The following is a 22,974-nucleotide window of genomic DNA, read 5'->3' as shown; positions in this document are numbered from 1 at the left end:
TCTCATGACAGCCACCATCAGAGGCAACATACTAAGTGTAATAAATAAGCCTATTCTGGAGCCTAATTGCTGAGGCTTGAATCCCAACTCCACCTCATTGCTAGTGCTGTGAACTTGGTCAAGGTAGTAACCTCCATACACCTCAGTTTTCATATCTGTAAAATGGGCTCATGGCAGAATCTACCTGAAAGGGTCACACGGAGACTAAGTGAGTTAATATGAGTAACGTGCTCATCACACAGTAAGCAATGTGTCCTGGGAGCTATCTTGACCATTACCCCCAGGAGGAGTGTTCCAAGAAGTGGTCATTGTTTGTAAGTTACAGCTCTTTTGTTTGTTTCAAGAACTAGTAACTGGTGGAAAAGTCCAAAAAGAAAATTGTTTTTCCTTTCAGCAACAGGTTGTGCAAGACTCCTACAGAAAGATTTTAACAGGTTTCTTCCGACAAGTCGTGTTATCACTGAATACCAGGGGTGTATAATGTGGAATACCAAACAGCGCTAGACTAAGAGTGAGGAGATGGAGATTGTACTCTTAGCTTCCACTGCAGAACTGCTGACCTTGGGCAAGTCACTTAGCGTCCCTCACTGCAGTCCTCACATATGATAATGAGGGTTGGACTAGGCTTGTTTCACTAATTCGTTCACTCCCAATGATCTGAGCTAAGCTAAGGAATATTTATAAATACAAATGCTGTTTTCCAGATTTTACGCACACACATGTAGGTAAGTTATTACATCCATTTTATACAGCGCCTGGTATAGCTAATGTTGAATGAATGCCTATTTAATAGCAATCAACCCGTTATCCCTTCATTCAAAAAAAATTACAAAACCCCTATGACATAAGACATGATGCTGAGCACAGCTAAGTTTACATGTTTCTGGAAAGCTATGAGTTCCACCCATAAAGAGCCTGCAGTTTAATCTGTGATGTAGCAAATGAGGACTAATTGTTAATTCCTTTTTCCAACCTTTCAGTTTGTATCCCACAATTCAGGTGAATTTTGTGGCATTATTTTACACAGCAGCACCACACTAGTTTTCTATATTATTATAAAAAGGCTCTATATTGCTATAAGAGGGATTTTATAAAGGTATTCAGGAACTCTGATGGAAGAGATGGCAAACTCAGTACCTTACAATTAAAGCAAGTATGCGCAATCAACTTTATGTAAAATTTTAGGTTAATAAGAATATCTATTAAATGAAAGCGTCTTAACAAGTGGGGGAAAAGAGGCACATTTTGAAGCTGGTTGTAAATACAGATGATCAATTTCCTTTTGTTAGAAGAAATCATTTACTCGTTTTCCTCCAAATATACAGTTGTGTACATTTCTTAAAAAGAAATGACCAAGAGCACACGGCTCTCCATGAACAACACAGGCGTGAATAAACATCTTCTATAACTGCTAATCAAATTGCAGTTCTCTCTTTTCACTGACAAAAGCAAGCCATGGATCATAGACGTGATCTCTAAAATCAGAACGTTCCGAACACTAGCCCTAACCAAAGCTATCTGATCCAGGCTACTCTGAGATGGGTAACGTGAATGCAGCGCTCACTGGGTACACCCTGGGTATTTAATCTTTGTGAACAGTGTGCAGAAACTCTTGTGAATAAATTACTAGGTCTTTAACATCTCAAAATAATTGTGCCTTTTCATCATTTCTCTTGGGGATTGCTTCATAGCAGCTCCTCCTCAATTGGCAGCTCTTTATCAGTAATGTAATGTCGGAAAATTTCAAGGACAGCAGTGGTAGACGAGGGCCCATATAAATGGCATGGGTGATGTGACCAGGCGGATGATTAGCAAGGATGTCTTTGGTTTGCAGAAAGTTTAATTTTAGTAGGTCTAAGAAAACAAGAAAGTCCTCCCTTCCTTGCCCCACTGTATACTGTTCCTATTGTAGATGCCTCTTGAGTTTGCAGGTGTCCGCCTGAAGGCAGGTCACGGGAAGTCAGTGAAAATCAGGGCACCCTCAGCAACAGAAATTAACTTGAAGATCAGGCAGGCAAGTATATATTTTAGAGAGCATTAATCTTCCTGGAACAATCAAACTGGACTTCACGAAATGAACAGAGACTCAAAACAACAAAAGCAACCAAGAGCATCTATTCCAACACTGCAAAATTCTTAGATATTACAGATGTCACCCAACAGTGCGTGCATTTGCTTCCCATATGTGAACAAAACTGAGGCATCACAAGATAAATTTGAATGGAATGTTAACCTTCACTTTAAATTTTTTTTTTCTTTTCCTAGCTGACGACACAATTTTAGTATTATCACAACGGAGCTTCTGGCTGGAAAGAAATTAAATTAATGGATGGATAAAAAAAGCTTAGAAACTTAAAAAAATAAACAACTTTCAAATATCTATACTTGATGGTGTCAAGAGCCAAGATGAATGTATTTCAATTGCAACTTCCAAACTAAACTCACAAATTACTACCATTATGCTAAGTGTTAGCTACCCCACTGTGCAGTTTTGCTTTGTGAATTTTTACCTTCCTCTATGAACACTTTTAGCCACTGATCGCACAGCCTTTCAATGTTTTCTGCCTTTTCCTTTAAATAAACTGGCTCTGGCTCCTTCCATCTGGTTCCCCTTCCGTCAGCAACCCTGCACCTGTTCACACCTCCTCTCCTGTTGGATTCCACTGAACATTTCCTCCTCTGCCAGGGCTATTCTGGCACTCGCAACCTTTCTGTCATTCAATCCATCTGTCAGAAGTGAACTTTGTTTACCGCAAGCTTCTGCTTTCTTCTTCAAGAAGCAAAGCCCCTCAAGGTCATTGTCAAATGAACTGTCGGCATGGATTTAAATCCTCTCCTGCTAACCAGCAGAAGATGAAGTTCTGTTGTGTAATGTACTTGTGAAAATTACTTTTGGGTTCGGGAAGACAATAATTTGGAGTCAAAGTAGTAAGACATGGCATTTTAATGATCATTTGTAAAAACCAGACAGCTGATATGTATTTCCTTCATGTGTGTCTGCACTTCTTATTATATCAAGTATGAACTATATGTATAAGAAGGAAAATAAAAGTTTTAAAGTGAAATCAAAATATCATAAACAAGTTTACACTATGTAAAAATTGCTTCGTACTGTACAGCATTAACTTGAGGAATAAATATTTTCACTAATGAATTAGCCAAGGGAAAGAGTATTCCAATTAAGAAATTTTACACTGAAATGCTTAAAATGTACAAAGATGTACCATTTCAATTATGAGCTATATATTAACACACAGCTCCATTACTGCTTTGAAAGACTGAACCCATAATACACAAATTGAGTATATTTTAAATTTCGTCATTTAAAAAATAAACAGTTCTGCTTCAATAATATTCAAATATATGTTGCCCAACAAGCACACCATCATCTAGCTAAAGAAATAGAAGTGGTACCAATAGGCCAGTTCTGTGAAAAAAATTAACTCATAAAAATTAGGTGAAAATTATACTCTCAAGTAAATTTATTCTCTGTCATCCACTGCTATCAACTATTTACCCTCCCTTCATAAATCGGACATGAAATGCTGAATTACTTCCCAGCATTTTAGACAACTGTATTCTCTAGGAAAAAGGCAAACCAATGACTCGATTCAGTCTTCTTATAAGAAAAAGGGCGATCACTTTTTTAGGAGAAAAGAGATGACACGGATTTTTAACCAAAGCACTGTTACAAATAAATGTGAAGCCAAATGTAAACCTAAGCGCTACTTCATTCATAATGCTGCTTTTAGATTTGGAAGAATTACCCCAAGATTTTGTCCTATTGCATATGCTTTTATTAAGCACAATTAGTCAGGCCAGGAAACATTTTCTAAATCCTTTGTAGAAAAGGCAATAATTAAAGTTTTTTTCATGGACATAAAATTGCAGGCAGGTTTTATTAATAAAAGCAGCCTAAAAACATGCAATCTAAAATTTGAATCTTAAGGGTTTGATTGATTAAATATTTATAATTTACCCAAAAAAGGACTTTTTCAGAACAATTCTTCAGATGTATTGAAGAAAATTATTGTGATGCTAAATATAAAAGCAAAAATAAAACCCGACAAAGCTTCAAATCCAAGTGCAGAGACACTCTTTTTTAGCTCGAATTTCAATTCTATTCCTCATCTCCAAAATTCCCTGTCCTATAAATCATTCTTATGTAATATATACAGTGTAATTGAAGGTGTGGCTTTTGAACACCAAATATGAATTCTAAGAGGTGCTTCCTCTCCCATCTTCCCAAAACATGATTTCTAAATAATTTCTTTTTATGTGGAGAACCTTTCAGAGCTAGTATCTAATTTACCCAGCAAGTTTGTTTAATATTTTTCCGGGTATTTTTTTTTCCCTTTAGTGTATTCTGTGCCTGACGGTAGTTTGGTTACCTGGATGCCTGCTTCTGAATAGCATGGAAAGGGTACTGGTAATCTGATCACTTCCGTGGTCTGATTTGCTATATAAAAGAAAGAAGTATTAGCAAAATGCTAGTTTCACAGGGGCTGCTTAAATCACCGTGAAGGAATGCTGCATTCTTGGCAAATTGCGTTTCGTTTCAGAAACCCACTAGTAGGCTTGTTTTAGAAAATGTATTTGACAAGAACATAAACAAATGAAAAGCCACTCAGTTAAACAGCACTTACACTCACACAGGGATGCATGAGTGTGTACACACATCCACTGTTCCCCTCAAGTACGTAAGAAAAAGAAAAGGGGAAATAGCATCACGATGCCTCTTTCAAAGGGACCGATTTAAGGAATTCAGAGAATCCTGTTAACAGTTATCTGCCTCAGGTGTAAGACGCTTGTTTTATCTTTGAAACAGAAAAACTAGGAAAAAGTTTTAGGTACTTTGATACCAGCACCTGAAAGACAAATTTTGCAGCAAAAACAAAACAGCATTGAAGCAATGTCGCCAGGTTTACTAGAGAACAGTGAAGCCGCTTCTAAGGGCCTGCTAGGTGTGGACGAGGAGCTGATGTCACTCACATTCATTCATACCAATTTTCCCCGAAGCAGCATATGGATGTAGGCTGGAAGGTAAAAATATTTCAGCTCCTTAATAGAGAACTGACCTTCCTTAATTTGTCTACCTTCTGAATGAGACTAACGGTTTTGCTTTTCTAAGAACTGAAAAGGATGAGAATACAATGATTTTTCCCTGGTGTATGGATTTTTCTGCCTATCGATCCACGTAGCCTTTTAGCCACAGAGGGTACTCCTTCTTCCACCCTCTTCCTCCATTACCTTAAGGCAAGACTTTCTTTCAGATGTGAAAATATTTGCAGGACTGCAGGACAAAGAACTGAGAACTTTCCACAGATTTGAGCAAGGGGGATAAGACAAATTTGCGAGATTCTGTTAAGAGTAAGGAGAGACTAAATGACAACTTTAAATCTGCCACAATCATTTACTAATGTGCTGCTATATCAAATAAGTCTAATTTTTTGACAGCACCAAATTAGATTTATTGCAGAAACTGCTGCATAAATAGCATATGGCTATGTTATACCACCTATTTCAAATCCTGGTAATGTTTCCCCTCCCCCTTCAAAATGAATAAATTGAGCCAAGCTATAAAGCTTCTGCAAAAAAAAAAAAAAAAAAAAAGAGAGAGAGTGAGAGAGAGAGAGAGAAATATACTAGTTCAAAAACAGATGTAGGAGATCTGGATTTCTTTGTTAAAGTAATAGTTTTAGCATGAATGTCCCAACTCTATATTTAAAATACATGATTCCCTCATGAGTTATTAAATTTAACAGATCATTTTCTCTTTCATTTCTTTCAGAATGACTTAATCTTATTTTTATCTTAAGGTTTGGGGCTCTGAATTATGCTTAGCTTTTTGATGTTCCATCGCAGTTTCACGGGAGAGAAAAGAAGGTCAAGTGGCTCTGGATCAATGTGGCTCCAATTAGGTTCTGAGAAATTATTGAGTGTAAATGCGTGGATTGTCTGTGGGTTTGGGTTTTCATTTGTTAAAGACATATGTGGTAGAAATCATATCGAAAACCCTCTTCTAATTTTAACTCCAGCCTTGATACCAGAAGCTCTCTGATGCATAAAATATATAAAGTGATCATTCCATGTGCCGCACCGTACACATTAGGAATGGCAGGAACCCCCCACCCCCACCCAACAGCAAAAATCAAAGTTCCACGGAAGCCGGGACTGAAAATTCACTCCACACATTTCGAGATGGACAGTTCTTCCTTCCTCAGTCTCTACCCTGATGCCCACTGCCACCCCCAACTGTGCTACAATTCAACTCAATTTTTCTTTTGGAACAAAAGTTTCCGTTCTTCTGTAGATGGGAAAGACATTGCAAGGTCTTATCTCAGACCAATGGGCACACCACTGCAAACATCATGGCACTCGGCTACCCCGCAGACTCCCTGTCTGTGGTCAGTCTCCCCAGCTGCCCTATCTGTTCCTGTCTGATTAGTTCTGCTAAGGAGCCCCTCCCCTGCCAGCTTTCGGTGCCATCTGTTCGACACAAGATGGCTCCCGCCCAGCAAGCTCACACTGCCCTCCTACCTGGCACCCGGCTACCAGCCTTACCCCAAAGTGCTAACACAGGTTCTCACTGCTGGCAGACTTAGAATTTCATTACTACTACTTTGACAAGTGCAGGGTTGTTTGTAATTTCTCTTTTATCCTGATTTTGATTGTACAACCACCTCCCACTGATTCAGTTTGCTTCAGTTTTGTTGCTCACAGATTTTACTCTCCACATTAATCTCCCTCTGGCATGTTACTGCATCTGTTCCCTTTTTTATTATTAATTTTCAAATTCCCACCATTTTTGACAAAAAGGAGGTAATCTACACTCTGTTTCTGCCCATTTCATTTTCTTTAATTTGGAAGACAAGTATGAAAGCATGCCAAAGAAGTTAATTCTCCGTTAACAGTTTATTTTCTGGCATCCCTACGCCTTTGTATATGAAAAACAGATAGGAATAAATGTTGACTGAATCACAACAACATAGTCGCAACCATTCCTGAATTTAATGAAAAGCAAACATATGAAACAGCATCTCAAAAGTTTATTAGCTCCATGAGTTGTCTCATGCTGTCTTCCCCTCTTCCACTTTTTAACAGATAAGCCTTTGTGCAAATCAACCCGAGCGCAGGATCTGAATTTGGGCTCCCCTCACAGTTCTGACACGGGCTCTGTTTTCACCGTGGATGAATTTTATCTAATTCCTTAATACAATTATCATCTTTCCTCCGCCCGAACATTGTTGACTCATTCAGTAGTGCCTGATCCTGAATAGACGCCTGATTTCAGAAAGAGGGGAAGAATCCAGAACTGCCATCCGTGCAACAAGGCAGAGCTTATGAGCCCCCAGGTCGCAGAGCTGCTTCCATTATTTCTCATGTGACAAACGGCTAATATCAGGAGGGGCAAGGTGGTATTCCTCCAAAGACAAAGAGGGCCGTGTGAGAGTTAGAAAATGGGAAGTCTTATATTTAACGATATCCTCTCTTCGTGTCCCTGATTTGTCACCACTGCCGCCTTGCCAAAAAGGACTTGAGTAACTTGATCTTGCTTCAACTGCCCTAAAGTTTTCTAGCTTGAGCAAAGCACTGTGATTGCTAGTGAATTTATTTTACACAAATTCATTAGTAGCATCATCCCTGAACAGATGAGTAACACCTCAGATTTAAAGAACCCTGAATGAATTTCAGTGATTTTCATACTCACATACATCCTCACAAAATTACAGTTAAGATCTGTAGGAAGTAAAGTGCAGTAGGAGACTTTTCCCAAGGTGACAGAAGGTCCTCAGAAACAGAACCAGGACTGGTGTCAAAATCAAGCTATGCCCAGCCTGGTGAACCACACTTCAGATCAGCTACTGGAAAACCAGCAAACCTTGAACCTGCTGAAACCCACTTTTAATGCCTCATCTCGAACACCCCCTCACTTCCACCCCAGCACATATTCCAATAGTGACTTCTTACTCTATTTTATGTGCTTCTTTTGTTGGTATAGCTACATTTAGAATAATTATTCTCAACACGGGGTGGATTCTTTGGATAAAGGGATCGCTTCATACTCCGCCTGGTTCTCCCCCCCCCCCCACCTTGGCCAGGGCAGGAGATGCTCAGCCCTCCCTCAGGTGACCAGTGCCTGCTGCGTGGAGGTCACACAGAGCCAAGGCAGAGCAGTCTTTCCCCTCAGCTGGACATCAGCATCACAGGCTGTTTCCAAATGTTCCCTGATCCATTTGGTGCCCACTCTGAGTTCTTGAATTCAGGGAACTGTACTGTCTGCTAAGCCAATCTAATAGAGTAGTAGCTTAATAAAAATGTGTTTACTTGCACTGGGCCCTGGTGCCCCAGGAGATAATGGCCCCGAGGAGGGCACTGAGGAAACTGGATATTCTCCAAACCTCCTCCTTTCTCGGGATCCTAAAATGAGCTTTGATTCCAACATTTAACATCAATGAGTCACTGTATAGTCTACTTGTGGGTATCAGGGAAACATTAAATAACAAGTGATTCATGCCCAATAATTGGTCTAGCCAACACTTCCAATTAAGAAGAAGTGTTTAAGAAGAAATTAAACATCAAGTTTTTTTAAAATTTACCTTAAATTAATACTGGAGATCAGAGCTTTCTTTTAGAAAAAATATTCTTACTTAGGGCCACGAAAACAACAGTTCTAGGTTTTTGCCTTTTTTCTCCTTCTATTTATATTGAACTTGATGTTCATTGTTGTTGAGTCGGGCAAGTGCTGTGGGCAATCCTTTCTCGGTTTCCTCTGGGCTTCTTCAGAAAATGAGTTGGCTGCCACCACCGCCATGCTCCAGGCTGCGGGCCTGTGTGGCAGGGGAGAGGAGACATCCCTGGTGTCGATTTTCATTGCACACACATTTGGGCTTCACAGAACTGAGGGGAGCGAGCCAGGGAAAGTTAGGCAGAACCCACCCGCAGAGACACATTCTCTGGCAGCCTGCAACGCTAACCTCTCCCGCCTCAGGCCGCACGGAGACCCGGGTTCCTGGACCATCCAACAGGCGGAGCCAAGGGCACTCGGGCAACCCGGTGTCCACCAGAGCAAAAGAAAACGACTTTGCCTTCCTGGCTCTCCGACAGCCTGTTCTCTCAGGGACCGGGTGGGGGAAGGAGAAGAGGACGCAGTTTAAAACAGTACCAAGGCCATCTATTTCAAGACTTGAAGATGTTGGTTGCACATATATCCATTTAAAAGTATTTTTGACACGTTCTCTGCTTAATTTATTCATGAAAGGAGTACAAGGAAAAAAAATAAGCTTAACTTTTAAATGGAAACTTGAGGCTAAAAATTCTTCAATAAAACTCAGGAGGGGAAAAAAAATAAAGTTCACCAAGGAATAGCAAGATTACGTGTCGAGGCTAGAGTCCCCTTTCCAAATGAAGAGAGGTTGGAAGTTTGGGTTTTTGACCTAAGCCAGTTGTCACCTAAAAATGAGGGCAGGTCCTTAATTTGCCCCTAAGGATAAAGAGCAGAGGTAAAGTTATGCAATGTTCACGGAGGATCTGCTAGACATAGCCTGACACCAGAGACCTGCTTCCTGGCCTCTGAACTGAGATTCTGCAATCCAAAGGGTAATTCTACTTAGCTTTGAAATACATTTTTGCATTTATTCGTGAACAGGAGCTTCAGAGCACAGGATCTGGAGTCTGATGGACCTGGTTCAAAGCCTGCCTCTTCTGCTTGGCACCCTCTCCCTCCTTCCTGGCTGCCTGATTTCATGCCTCAGCTTCCCCAGGCTTGCTGTAAGGACTGAGAAGGCAGGGCGTTCAACCTTCTTGTGTACAAGCTTATTTTCTTAAAATTTTCTTTGCAAAGCATGAGTTTGTAAAATGCAATAAAAATGAATTACTAGAAAAATGTTTTAATTTTAAAAGATACAAGAAAAGAAAGAAAGAAAGAAAGAAAGAGAAAGAAAGAAAGAAAGAAAGAAAGAAAGAAAGAAAGAAAGAAAGAGCGAGCCCACTGATCATGCACTTGGTTGGATATTGTGCAATTTAAAATAAAAGCTTCCAAATACCCAATTTTTGTATTTATCGTGGACTCATCATTTACAGCCCATCCCCAGGCCACATTTCCTGTCGCACTGCTGCTGGGAATCAGACACAGTGCTTGGCTAGTGCCAGGGGCTCATTTATGCAACCTTTATACACCTTTCTTTTTGCATTCTGAGAGTTCTCTAAATAAAACCACAAAGTGACCCTGTGAAGAACTAACCCTGCCTCCTCGGCCTTATAACATGCTGACAATGGAGACTATCACTCACAAACCGACGTGAACAGAGATGTACTCTTCTTTCCCCTCTTCGCACTGAATCCCTCAAAGGAAAAATCAGGGATTATGTATTTTTTAAAAAGACAATAGAAGGGGACACCTGTTGTTTGACTTCCCCAGGGTCCCTGACCCCCTTCCCCCTAATGAGAGCACTTTCTCTTGCTCAGTGCACCTCCCCTCCCTCACTCCAGTGCTGCTACTGAGGTTTCCAGCATGTGTATCCAAGGGGTGGCTGTGTGATCAGAAATGGGGGAGCCAGGAAGTCACACTTACAATCTGAAATCAAGGGCATCTCCTTTACCTTCAGTTTGGACTGAAGGAGGTGACTCCATGGTGTGGCAGAACCTGAAGGAATGAGCCAACATTGAGACAGAAGTCAAGCCCTGGGATGGACAGAAATGGGCAGCATACTGAGGCGGCCCCGAGTCCCTGCTGCAAGAGAGCCTGAGGCCATCTGCATCTGGATTTTATGTGGTCTGGTTATGGGGCTAATCAGTTCCCCCTTTCTGGGTTTCTGTTACTCCTCCTGGTAACAGGAGAGGTCAAACAACTCCATTCAAGAAAGCATTTGCAGTCCTTAACTATGCGGAAGCTAAACGCTCTGCAATGCTCTGCAAAGAAAGGCTTCATCACTTTTCCCCAAGTAAATCACCGATCCTAACAGGATAAGCTGGTGACCCCTCTGGCACACCCTTTCTCACTTCCAAAAAGATACAAATACTGCCATTCAAGTTATTATCTCTCCAGGTCAGAGGGCAGACCTTCCCATTTGGATCGCAGAGGGCAGACTTTCCCGTTTGGATGGCAAGAGCAGGGAAGAACAGAGTGCCCACTTTTATGGGGCTCGCTGAGATTCCCGCTCTGAGAAATTCTCTGAAGTACCTATCACTGAAAACATCGTTTATGGAAGAGAGAAAATACATATTTGGAAGGCAGCACTGCTGAAGTAAAGCTGGAACCTGAAGGTTTAATGGCAGGTTGGTCTCCCTTCTGTTTTGCACTGAGAGTCACTCCAGTTCTAAATCCTCTCGAAAGTAAACAGAGGGCTTCCTGCAGTAATTCCCCTCCAGATCAGACCTGAGAAAAAGATGCAGGAGTCAGAAGAACAGGCTTCAATATAGGTACAGCAGGTATGGACAAGAGTGTTCGCCTCAATAGTCAATGACAATCATAGAAACACTCTGAAATATGGTGTTTTAATATGTTGCATCATAAAGTAACCTACCCACATGGATGTAAGTGGTAGTCTCGTGAGAGGGATTAAAATCTTTAAAAATGTCTGGACGTGTCACAAACAAGTATGCAAAGGAATTTCCACCTTCTCGGAAAGGCCCCTCTTTCCTCTTGGGTAAAAATGAAGCGAAGAAGGCAAAGGAGAATGACAGTTGTATGATAATACGTTAAGTGACTAAGGCAACTGATCCCAAAACACTGTTTTTTAAGAAAAACCCAAGCCAGGATGAAAACACACTGACATGACTTCTATCAGTGAAGGAGGGGGCAGCTGATACTTATTTTTATTATAAATTTATGGTACTGGTTCCTCCCGGTGTATTTTCGGGAACAACTGCATTAAACATTTTCCTAGGAATTTACACAGAGTTCCAGCGTGATGGATGATGGCAGAGGCGTGGTGGACAAACCGCTGGGGTTGAAGACCTGCTTCTATAACATGACAGCTGTGTGACCTTAGATGGGTCCTGTTACTCCTCTGTACCTTGGTTCCTTCAGCTGTGAAACAGGGAAGATAACAGTCTGCACCTTCTAGAGCTCTGGGCAGGGCTGGGGGCACTAAATGAAAAGCACCAGGCTCAGATCCTGGAACACAGAAGGGGTTGGGTAAGTGACGGCCATTGTCCTTAGCCACGACCTCTGTCCTTATGTTTTAAAGAGCTACTGCATGCAGCATGGTACCAGGCAGATCTGAAGATGGATATATTCTTAATCTCAGAGACTGATGCTCTTAGATATTTTAAAGACAGGTTGTGTGTGTTTAATGTACTCTCATGTCTACAGGTGCAACCTGCCAATGCCATTGTCTCCCCTACGGAGAAAGACCTTGCCTCCTGTTTTCCTGCTTCCACATGCCTCAGATCAGTAAGAGGCTATCTGTCTCTCTGTCCCTGTAATACTTTATCTGGAATCTCTCTTCTGGATCTTTTTTATCTTGCCAGCTCTTTGTGTATCTTCTTTTCTACCCTACCAGACTGTAAGTTTCTGTCAGAGGGGCCACCTTTTAATTATAGAGAATCCTAATTTGGAACTGTGTGTGTGTGTGTGTGTGTGGTTTTTAAGGGAGCATATTTCAGTGAGAGCATGGTATATTTTACCAACCCTACTTGAATTGTTAGAATGACTATCATTTGATTCTCTTATACTTAAATATGTATGTGCATACAAAGTTAAAAATGAAAAAAGCTACTTCTGTCTTATCTCCATCTTACACTTTTTACACTGATATACTTGAAAAAATATATGTATATATATGTGTGTGTGTGTGTATATATATATACATATATATTTATTTATTTATTAATATTTGGCTTTGAGGGCACCTGGGTGGCTCAGTCGGCTAAGTGTCTGCCTTTGGCTGAGATCATGATCCCAGGGTCCTGGGATGGAGTCCCGAGTTGGGCTCTCTGCTCAGAGGGGAGCCTGCTTCTCTCTCTCCCTGTCCCTTGCTCATGCTCTCTCTCTCTCTCTCAAATAAATAAATAAAATCTTAAAAAAAATACTGTGCTTTGAAAGAACAATCATAAACTTGCAATACATTGGCCATCCCTATAATGACTTATTGAGCTCCAACTCTTTTGCAAAGGGCTGAACCAGATGCTCTGAGAAATAGAACATTAATAAGACCTCTCATCCTTCATTTGAAGAATAACACATTCCAGAAGGGAAGAAAAGCAAGTACAAAAACCCTTCAGAGTACTAACTCCTTTTTCTCATATTTTCACTGTCCCTGTTTTGAGGAATTCACTCAGGATGTAGAGCCTTCAGCTCTGAGTGGGAAGGAGGATTCAGAGGGAGACATGCTCCCCTGGGGCGGCAGGGCCATCTGGGAGGGTTACAGTGGAAAAAAATCAGAAGTTCAGAGAGACCTGGAAAAGGAGGTAGGATTATAATACGGCTGGAGAGGGTCAAAGGGGTATTCTAGATGTAGAGAATAACAAAGGAGAGAAAAGCCCCAAAGTGCAATTTGGCTTGTGATGTGAGCTGGTGAGAATGATGATAAAACTAGAAGGCTGGGACCCTGTCCCAAAAGGTTACCTGCAAGTGGACTGGACCTTTTGTAATAGTGCAATGCCAGGGAAGGTTTCAGGAGCAGGTGACAGAGTCAAGGCAGTGCTTAGGAATATTCAATTGGCAATACCTGGTGAAAAAGGCTGGAAGGGTCCATGACCCTTGTGAATGGTCAGCAGAGCCTAAGTTAGGGTGAATGCAAATGGTAGGTCTGAAGGATGTCTCCACAAAATCTCTCTGAAGTTCAAACTAAGAAAACATCTTTTTTTTTTTAAGATTAATTTATATATTTTAGAGAGAGAAGGGTGGGGGAGGGGTAGAGGGAGAAGGAGAGAGAATCTCAAGCAGACGCCCTGCTGAGCGCAGAGCCTGACACGGAGCACAATCTTAGGACCCGGACATCATGACCTGAGCCAAAATCAAGAGTCAGACGCTCAACCAACTCAGCCACCCAGAGGCCCCCTAAGAAAACATCTTAAACAAAGAATACTCCAGGCAAATTAAATGCCTAATATCAGGAAATGGGCTCTTCATCATGGGATGTCTTCAATCACCATTAGGATCATTGATGATCAGAGCTAGAAGGAAACTTAGAAATCAGGTTGTAGCCTCATTTTATAGGTAAGCAAGCAGGTTCAAAGAATTAAGTAACGTGTCAAAATTGCAAAGATGGTGAATGCCCAGGAGAAGATTCTAAAACTCGGCTTCCTCAACACCCAGAAGCCTGGGGACTCCCCTAAGAAAAGCATGTGCCTTTGTTACATCATTCCATATTCTTTTCTTAGGCACTGATGACTCCTTTGGTCTCCCTGGCTGGTGGCTCTCCAACCCCCTACTCAAAGAGCATGGCCCTCTCATGCTTTCACCCATTTCCTTGGCTACAACTAGTAGCTTTATGTGAAAGCATCCAGTGAAGAGCCTCAGGTCTTGACCTTTTTCCTCAAACTGGACCTACACTGCACATCTCCACCCAAGTCCCAAAATACAGTATATTATTTCCCTCTCTTACTCCTTTTAAGTCTCCTACTGGAATTAATGGTTCATCCAGTTAACGTAGGCTAGAAACACTGGAGTCAACTTTAATTCTGGCCTCTCTCTTTTGCTACCTAAATGCCTCTTAAAATTTCCCTTCCATTTTACCGGCAAAGCCATAGTCCAGGACTTCATTACCACCCCCTGGACTGGGGCTTATATTCTAGTCAGGGGCCCTGTCAATCATCTTTTCCTCAGGCAATCTGCCTTCAATTACCCTTCATTTACCTTCTTTAAATACATATTTGAATCCCTTAAAGTTCAAGCTCTCTTGACTTACTTGAATTACACAGCCTCCTAACTGAGGGATTGATAAATATTTGAAGGCTTTGAGGACCATACTCAATTCTGCCATGATAGTCCCAATACATAATGCATAAAGGATATTCATGGCTGTGTCCAATAAAACTTTATTTATAGGTATATAATTTTTATATGTCACAAAACATTATTTTTCTTTTGTTTTTTTTTTCCCAGCTATTTAAAAAATATAAAAACTATTTTTAGCCCATGGACAAAAAGAGACAACAGGCCATATTTATAGGCTGTAGTTGCTGACTCTGCCCTAACTGGTCTTCCTGTTTCCTACATCAGCTCTCCAAGTTTACTCTCCATGCTGCTGAATCAGAATACTGACCCCCAAAGATGTGATCGTGTTGACAGCCTTGCTTAAAATATATCAAGAGTAACCTATGACTCTCAGAATGGTCAAAACTCCAGAATATGGACCACAAGGCCCTTCCTCTGGTCCCTGTTTGCCTTTTCCAGGCTTATCCCCTGCCAAACACCTAACCTGATTGTAGAGTTTATGTTCCGTCCCATCTTTATGTCTCTGTAGATATTGCTCCATCCACCCGGGGTACCCACCCCACCTTCTTCCACATTGAGAATTGCTATTCAAGAGCTCGTTAATCCAAATAGCTACCAAACATCTCCTCCTCCAGAAAGCTTTCCCCATCATCTTCACCTCCAATGCACAGTACGCCAATTCTCCTTCCTCTGTGCTCCTGTGGTAACTTTATTTCTATCACTGCAGTATTCTCACACTTGATTATAACTGCATACATGGAGCTGGCTCAACAGCACAGCGCGAACAGCCTACGGGGAAGAACTGAATCTGATATTTTTCTCCCTACCCAAGACCAAGCAATGTACTTGAAAGATAGTAGGTGCTCAATAAATATTTGTTGAGTGGGTAAATGTTATACTTACCAGTTGGGTCTTTCAATAAATGTTGAATTTCTATTTTCCATTTTTTTAAAGTTATCTCTATGCCCACATGTGGGGCTCGAACTCAGAACCCCAATATCAAGAATCACATGCTCCACCAACTTAGGCACCACTATATTTTCCATTTTTAAGTCTAATTAGACAGTAAAGGGAAGTAACAGACAAACGATAACTTATTTTTCTTTCAGACTGATCTGCAGATCAATACTCCAGTTTTTAAATTTTCTTTGCCCTGGGAGATCTGTATTCCTACTTCATCATTACTTATAACATGGTTTTCATATTCAATTTTAAACTTTGTGCAGACAATGTCATTCGAAATATTTACGTTAACACTAAGCTACCTGTGTGTGATTTATTTATTTCGGCTGGTCTACACAGGGAAAGAAAGACATAATGTTTCTCAGCCACACACTTGAGTATACTGAATCAATAAAGACTGTCAAGGAAAAGCAAACTCTAAAAAAAACCCAAAAGAGTATATCAGAAATATTTAGCCCAACAACCAAGACACATTTTCAGTGCAAAAGAGAGCTACACACAGTTCTCTGCATTTTTAATTGTCATCTTTAAATTTATGAATGTGGATTTTATAAAACACGAACAGAGACTAAATGTAAAATGCTTACAAAAGAGTACTGTGCTTAGAAAATGTGTAATTAAGTTTTATTTTCCCTAAAACTAGTTTTCAATTTTTGTAGACTTGCTGTAAATAAAGCTCAACAGAAAAAGCTTTCTATGGAACCAAGCAAACCCGTTTTTCTCAAGAACAAAGGAATTAGTTACCACTGGTCCATTTTCAGCAGTTGCTGTACCTCAAATACGCTCTATTTGCAAGAAACTGGTCTTGTCAGACAGTACAAATTGATACTGCACAGGAAAACTCCCTGTAGGACCCTGACTTCAGAAATTAACTCTCTGAATAAGACAGAATGGCAAAGGGGACAAAACCAGCATTAATATTTATTTACCGAAGCTCAGCCACACTGAGACTTTGAAAGCTGTCCTATTTCTGTGGTTTAGTAGTGCTTAGCACACAAATGATTGTTTCCCAACAGAAGCCTGACAGAAGAAAAACTATTAACTATCATGGTAAAGCTAAATTTCGAAACTTCTGAGATTAAATAATCCATTGGAACTGTGTTAGCATTACATTCTCGGTTCTACAAGACAATACCTTGAATGAGTATTAAAAGAACGGTTAGTATTCTACAGTATTAAGCAATTTTTTCTCATAAAAGTGTTTTATCTCTTGGGATTTTTCCAGATATCACACGTGTATAAAGGATTTCTTTTCTTACTTGCTTTTTCCCTTTTTCTTTCTTCTCGTTTTCTCTTTCACGGTTTAAAAAGGGAAGTTGGCAAACCATTTGGAATATTATCATAACAAAATGTTTTCAACAAAGTTTGATTTTAACAGAAATAGAGGCATCTTAACACTAACCCAAAACTTTGGGAGGTTCACCAACCTCTAGAATATTTTTTTCTCCAAACGCAGGCTGTTCAAGTGGTGCTTTTCTCCATCTGTTATCATACCGTGCTCAGAATTACATTGTCATATTTAATGTAAAAGGGATCAGTCCCCTTTCATAGTTTAAATTCAACATATTACTATGATTAGACAACCAGCGTTTTTCTAATTTATGAACCAAACCAAGGCTCATAAACTTACACGTGTATTTAGAGAAAGTTCTCCATAAAAAACAAAAAACTCTTAAGAACTGAACAAACCCAAACACTTGATCTGAAACATGAAAAATTGTACTAAAACCCGAAGTGAGAAAAACCACTTATATGGTAACATGAAATATCTGCAACCTCTATTTGAATTTTCTGTGTATGTGCATTTGTGTATGTGCGTGTGTACGTGTGTGTGTGCGTGTGTGTCTTTTCCACACAGCAAATTATACAGTGCTTGCTACCTAAAATGTCTCCTTGTCACCTAGAGCTGAGCTACATGTTCCCTAAAGTTGTAGGACACTGATAATCACATCGCATTATCTTGTGACAGAAACCATGTAATTCGAAACCACAAGAGCACGGTTATAAGAACAGTTTGAACGTGAACAGTGTCAGTCAATTTCATCTCTCACTTCTATACCTTAGGACTCAGCTTCCTTATTTTCTCTCTGTCCTGTCTCAGTTTGCATCTGAGGATGCCTTTTACTTTGTCTCATTCTCCACTGACAGTATCTGGTTCTTTTCCTAAATATATTCCTCAGATCTTTCAGTTCAACATTTTTATTAGACGCAGAATTAACAGGAGAGGTAGTGGTGGTGGTAGGAGAAATATGTCATGTTGCGCCTATTGGTAGAGAACCACCTAAATATTTGAGCATTGTAGATGAAAGGGTTTGTAAAATATCAGTAATTCCCTGCCACACTTATCATTCACATGTCTGGGTGTTTTGCTTACCACATCTCCACTTTTCTTAATATGCCTGAAAGCTGTGTGTGAATTGAGTGACTAAGACTAACTCTAACAACTGTTTGGAAGCCGGTGGCAAAAATCAGTGGGATGGCACTGGGGCTCTGGCGCGTAATGGGATTAGGGAGTACCTGGTGAGGTGCAGTTGGTGCTCAGATTCGCTCAGCAGCTCTGTCAGTTTCAGGCACTCCTCTCTGGCCCGGGCTGCCTTCTGCTGTTCCTGTTCCAAGTGCTGCTTGCTTTCCCTCACTTCTAATTTCAATTTCTCTATTTCCTTAGGTGGAGGGGAGAGGGGGAAAAGCATCCATATAAGCTATATGCACTTGAGTTCAAAATGCTCTCATTTTTATGTTTGCCGTGAATTTTAATGTGATGAGAAATTATTAGAAAATTTAGGCTAGCTTCCATTTGATGACAAAGGGAATGAACACAGCCAAAAATGCACATTAGTGAGGTTTTTTTGGATCGTAAGATGAAGTCTAATTTCAGAAATGAAATGATTAAATGAGAGGAGTCAAAATGGATAATCGGCACTCTCATTCTTAAGGCTCAGTCCCTTTAAAGAATATGAACTTAAAAATGCCACTACTTTAAAAATATAACATTTTCATTTGTGAGATTAGATCAGATCCATGCAGTGATTTACATCAAATATGTGAATATTCTGAAAGGTATATTTATGGTTTCATTTGGATGTTTTGAAAGCCAGGTTAAAGGGTAAAATAATATATCTTTTAAAAAAATGTGAGGTATAAAAGAAGGCATCATTATTGCTGCTCAACATTATTTGGGAAAAAGATACTTTAGGAAAAAATATGGCATGAGAACCTTTAAGCCTTTAGAGTACATGAGATTTCTCAGCTAAAATAATATAACACTAAAATGTCACTAAAAAAGGTAACAAAAGCAGTCTAAGATTAATAAATATGAACATCTAAAATATATGAAAATTTATGATAGTTTATTCTTTGGTCTCAGGATAAATTATCCTTCTCTTACTGCAACTCAAATATTTCAAAGCAAAAATACCTTATATAGAACACAGTTTTAAATAATATATACACTAAAGTAGAAATATTTATCATGGAACATCTATAATTTTTTTAAAAAATAAAAGAGATAAATACTCAGACTGTTAAAACCAGAAAAGCAAAAGGGAAAGCAAAAGGTAGAAACATTTTCAGATTCAACACAAAGCAAGAAGCAGTTTTAATTCACAAAAACGCAATCTCCTTTTGGAAAACAAAATCATGTCTAAGTAAAGTGTTTTAAACTTAGTATTTAAAAACATTTCAAATTTCCTCACGTCATTACTCAGTATGCTAAGCACTCTCTAACTATATTTAATACATCAGGCAAGATAAACTAAATGATTCGGGGTTTTTTTTGACATTTATTACATTATAAATATTGTTTATGCCCCATCAAAATCGTATATTATCTACAGTTTAATAAAACAACTTATAACAAGTTCTCAAATATTTTTAGCTTCAAAAACCTATATAATAACGAGTCTATCACTCTCATTCAGAGTAGATTTTCTGTATCTTTCAGATCAGAATACTAAATGCAACTGATCTCTTTCTGTAAAACATTTCAAACTGATAAAGTTATACCATTTTATTTCTATTCTCATAATTTAATACAATTAAAGATATGAAAAACATCAAAGTCTGTTAAGTTTTATTCACCTAACATGAAATTAACAAAAGCAAATGTGTATAGAATTGGAAATATATGTTGACTTTAAAACTTCAAAAATTCACTCATTTATTTTGTACACGATGCTATATGCAAGAAACCGTCCTGAGTATTATGATGGGTTCAGAGAGCCTCCATCCCTACACTCAGGAGTTAACAATTCAGGTAGGTAAATGAGACGCACACACACACACACACACACACACACACACACACACAACTATCAAACTACAAAGCACATAAGACACAAGTGAGTATTAGAGAAAATCTCTGCTTCGATAGGTCAGACTAGGGATGTATTAGCATGGACAAGAAAAGTGGAAAGAGGTTAGGGCACATTAACTTATCGAATGACAGATGGGACTGCACTGTGAAAGGTCTTGACTTCCAGATGAATAAAGCTGTATTTTGCTTATAGATAACAGAGAGACATTAATGGTTTAAACAATTCAATATGAGAGAAGTTCTTCTTTAAAACAACTGGAGCCCTGTTTATGAGCAGTCTAAGGTGGCAGAGACTGGCGGAAGGGAGACCATGAAGAGAGTTGCAATGTTCCAGACGTGAGAATAGAGACACTTCAAACGAACATAAAGTTGGTGAATACAAAGAAATAAAAGGAGACATCAAAGACAACTCCAGAATTCTGAATTGAGAGGATACAAAAAAATGACAGAAAATGTATAAAAATCCCAAATTTTTAAAGAGAAAAGAGGTGACAATTTTTATAAGCACTATGTGACAATAACAAGACATGCACACTTCCATTGGTAATTAGGTTTTGAATATAAATCAGCTGCTTTCTTGTTCTCATGTAACAAAAAGTCAGAGGTTGCACTGAAAGCCAAACACAGAAAGAAAAACATGGGCCCCACTTATGATGATGAGCACTGGGTGTTACACATAAGTGATGAATCACTAAATTCTACACCTGAAACCAATTTTACCATATATGTTAACTAGCTGGAATTTAAATAAAAACTTGAAAAACAAAGCAAAACAAAACACACATGGGCCCCAGAGTCAACACAAATCAGGGTTTCAGACACAGCTCTGGCACTTTCCAGCCCTGTGACCCTGGACAAGTCACTCGACTGTTAATCAGATTCTTCAGTCTAACACAGGAAGATGGCTGTAGCAAGCTCCCAAAGCTATCAGGAAGATTAAATGAGATGCTGAGTACTTATCAGAGTGTCCAGCACATAGTAAGAGCTGAGTAAAACACAGCTAGTGCTATTATTGCTGATTGTTTTCTCTATTGATATTTCAAGAACAGCAAAGCGGTAAGTAGAAAAATTGACCTGCTGAAGGATATATGGCTAACACTGAGGATTAAAGAGTTCTTGACTTAATTCAATAAATTTTCCCCCAGAATTTTGATGAAAACTGAATAAAACTTTATTATAGTTGCAAAAAGCATTTTTCTTAGGAAGATGGAAAATTACTGCCTGCTTCTGATTGTCTGTGCCAGAAAAAGAGCTTATTGGTGCAGATCATCAAAATCAACAAATAGTCTAACCAGCTGGACCAGGGCTCAACACTTACTCCCTGAGTCAGGAAAATCTGCCATGGCACCAACTCCAACAGTTAGAAGAGGAATCTCTTGCCAGAAATGCCATGCTCCCACTGGCAGGATAACCCTTTGCCTCACCCAACTAGGTCAGCACTGCTTCCTTGGCTGTATATAGTGGTTCTGGGATGAAGGACCAACAACAGTCAGAGACCCGTGGTACATGACTCCCTAAGTACTCTATTAACCTGCAGTGTCTACAATGCAGTTTGATGCGGCCATCTTTTGGCTAACTAGGCAAACATAAGTCCACATAGTGTTATATTTTACCAAAAGATATACTTCAAGTCATGAATGTAAGCACTAAAAGGAGAAACTGTTAAAAGTGGCTTTCTCAGGAGAATCATAGCAAGGATGGGATATGGAGAAAGGCAGAGTTTTCACTGTTCATTTACAGTCTTCTATACCATAGGAAGTTTTTTTTTCTTAATCATGGACATATGTAATTTTATTATTATTTATTAGTTTTTTGTATCAGGGTAATTCACCTAATTTAAGTCAAATAGTACTCAACTGTTCATAACGAAGAAGGGCAGTGCCCATGCTCTACCCCGCACCCATCTCCAAGCCCTATCCTCAATGGCCCACACTATCCACTCTTTTGATATTTATCTTCATATTTTATATGACATACTTATAATGCTATTTCTTGATTTTGCAATATTAGACATTATCTACTGACTTTCTATAGTAAAAAAGTAACAATTTAGGTCACTCAACAGAACCTATCTCATCCTCCGATCTAACAATTCTGGTTATATCATTAGTCAGTAGTTCATTTACATTATAATTACAGAATTATTGTTCACTCCTGAGACACATATTATTTTGATTCAATTTTTTATACAAAATTTTATTATTTCTGGAATTGCCTACTTTTTAACAGATTATTTTTTTAGGTAACTGACATTTCTTCCCCAGTGTTCAAACAGATCTGTCAAATACACATCAAAAAATTTTTTTTCAAATAATAAAACATATCAGACAAATGATCAGTTCCTTTTAAATTTTCCCCCTAGATATATCCTTCTTGGTGTCTATGTCTGGCCACATTGATTTCTGTCTTGGGTCAAGCCTTAGACATGATCCTATTAGAGTTTCCTGTTTTCTGGCTGGTAAGTCATCCTTTCAGTTTACTCCCTTTTTTAGTTAAAGTATGTTCTCCGGGTAACTTTCATAAGAAAGAATATATGAATAATACATTTTTAAAAGTATCTGTATGCCTGAAAATACCATTTTTCTATGTATACACTTGACATTTTGGCTGGGTATAAAAATCTATGTTGAAATTAATTTTTACTCAGGATTTTTAAGGGGCTACTCCATTGTCTTAAAAATTGTAATATTGTAATTGAAAAGCCCTATGCCATTCTGATTCCTAATACTTGGTCTGTGATTTGCTTTTTTTGTTTCTGAAAGCTTTAATAATCATTTATTTTTTCCCTGGCATTTTGAAATTTTACAATGTTAGA

The 22,974-nt window shown here is 39.2% G+C and overlaps 1 protein-coding gene across 8 annotated transcripts in view; it reads right to left on the bottom strand.

The window, feature by feature from the left end:
• SDCCAG8 (SHH signaling and ciliogenesis regulator SDCCAG8) overlaps positions 1-22,974 on the bottom strand; it is a 232,566-nt gene that overhangs the window by 97,943 nt on the left and 111,649 nt on the right. For 7 of the 8 annotated variants that reach the window (XM_027610401.2, XM_027610402.2, XM_027610403.2 and 4 more), the window contains exon 13: positions 18,365-18,507. In XM_027610401.2, the coding sequence (XP_027466202.1) occupies positions 18,365-18,507 (143 nt within the window). Of the gene's footprint in view, positions 1-11,216; positions 11,378-18,364; positions 18,508-22,974 lie in introns of those variants that run through there. The other variant, XM_027610407.1, reaches the window with a different exon arrangement.

Source organism: Zalophus californianus, chromosome 10 (assembly GCF_009762305.2).
Source record: "Zalophus californianus isolate mZalCal1 chromosome 10, mZalCal1.pri.v2, whole genome shotgun sequence".
NCBI classification, from domain to species: domain Eukaryota; kingdom Metazoa; phylum Chordata; class Mammalia; order Carnivora; family Otariidae; genus Zalophus; species Zalophus californianus.
The sequence above is the reverse complement of the archived record's forward strand: the minus strand, read 5'-3'. Positions and strand labels throughout refer to the sequence as shown.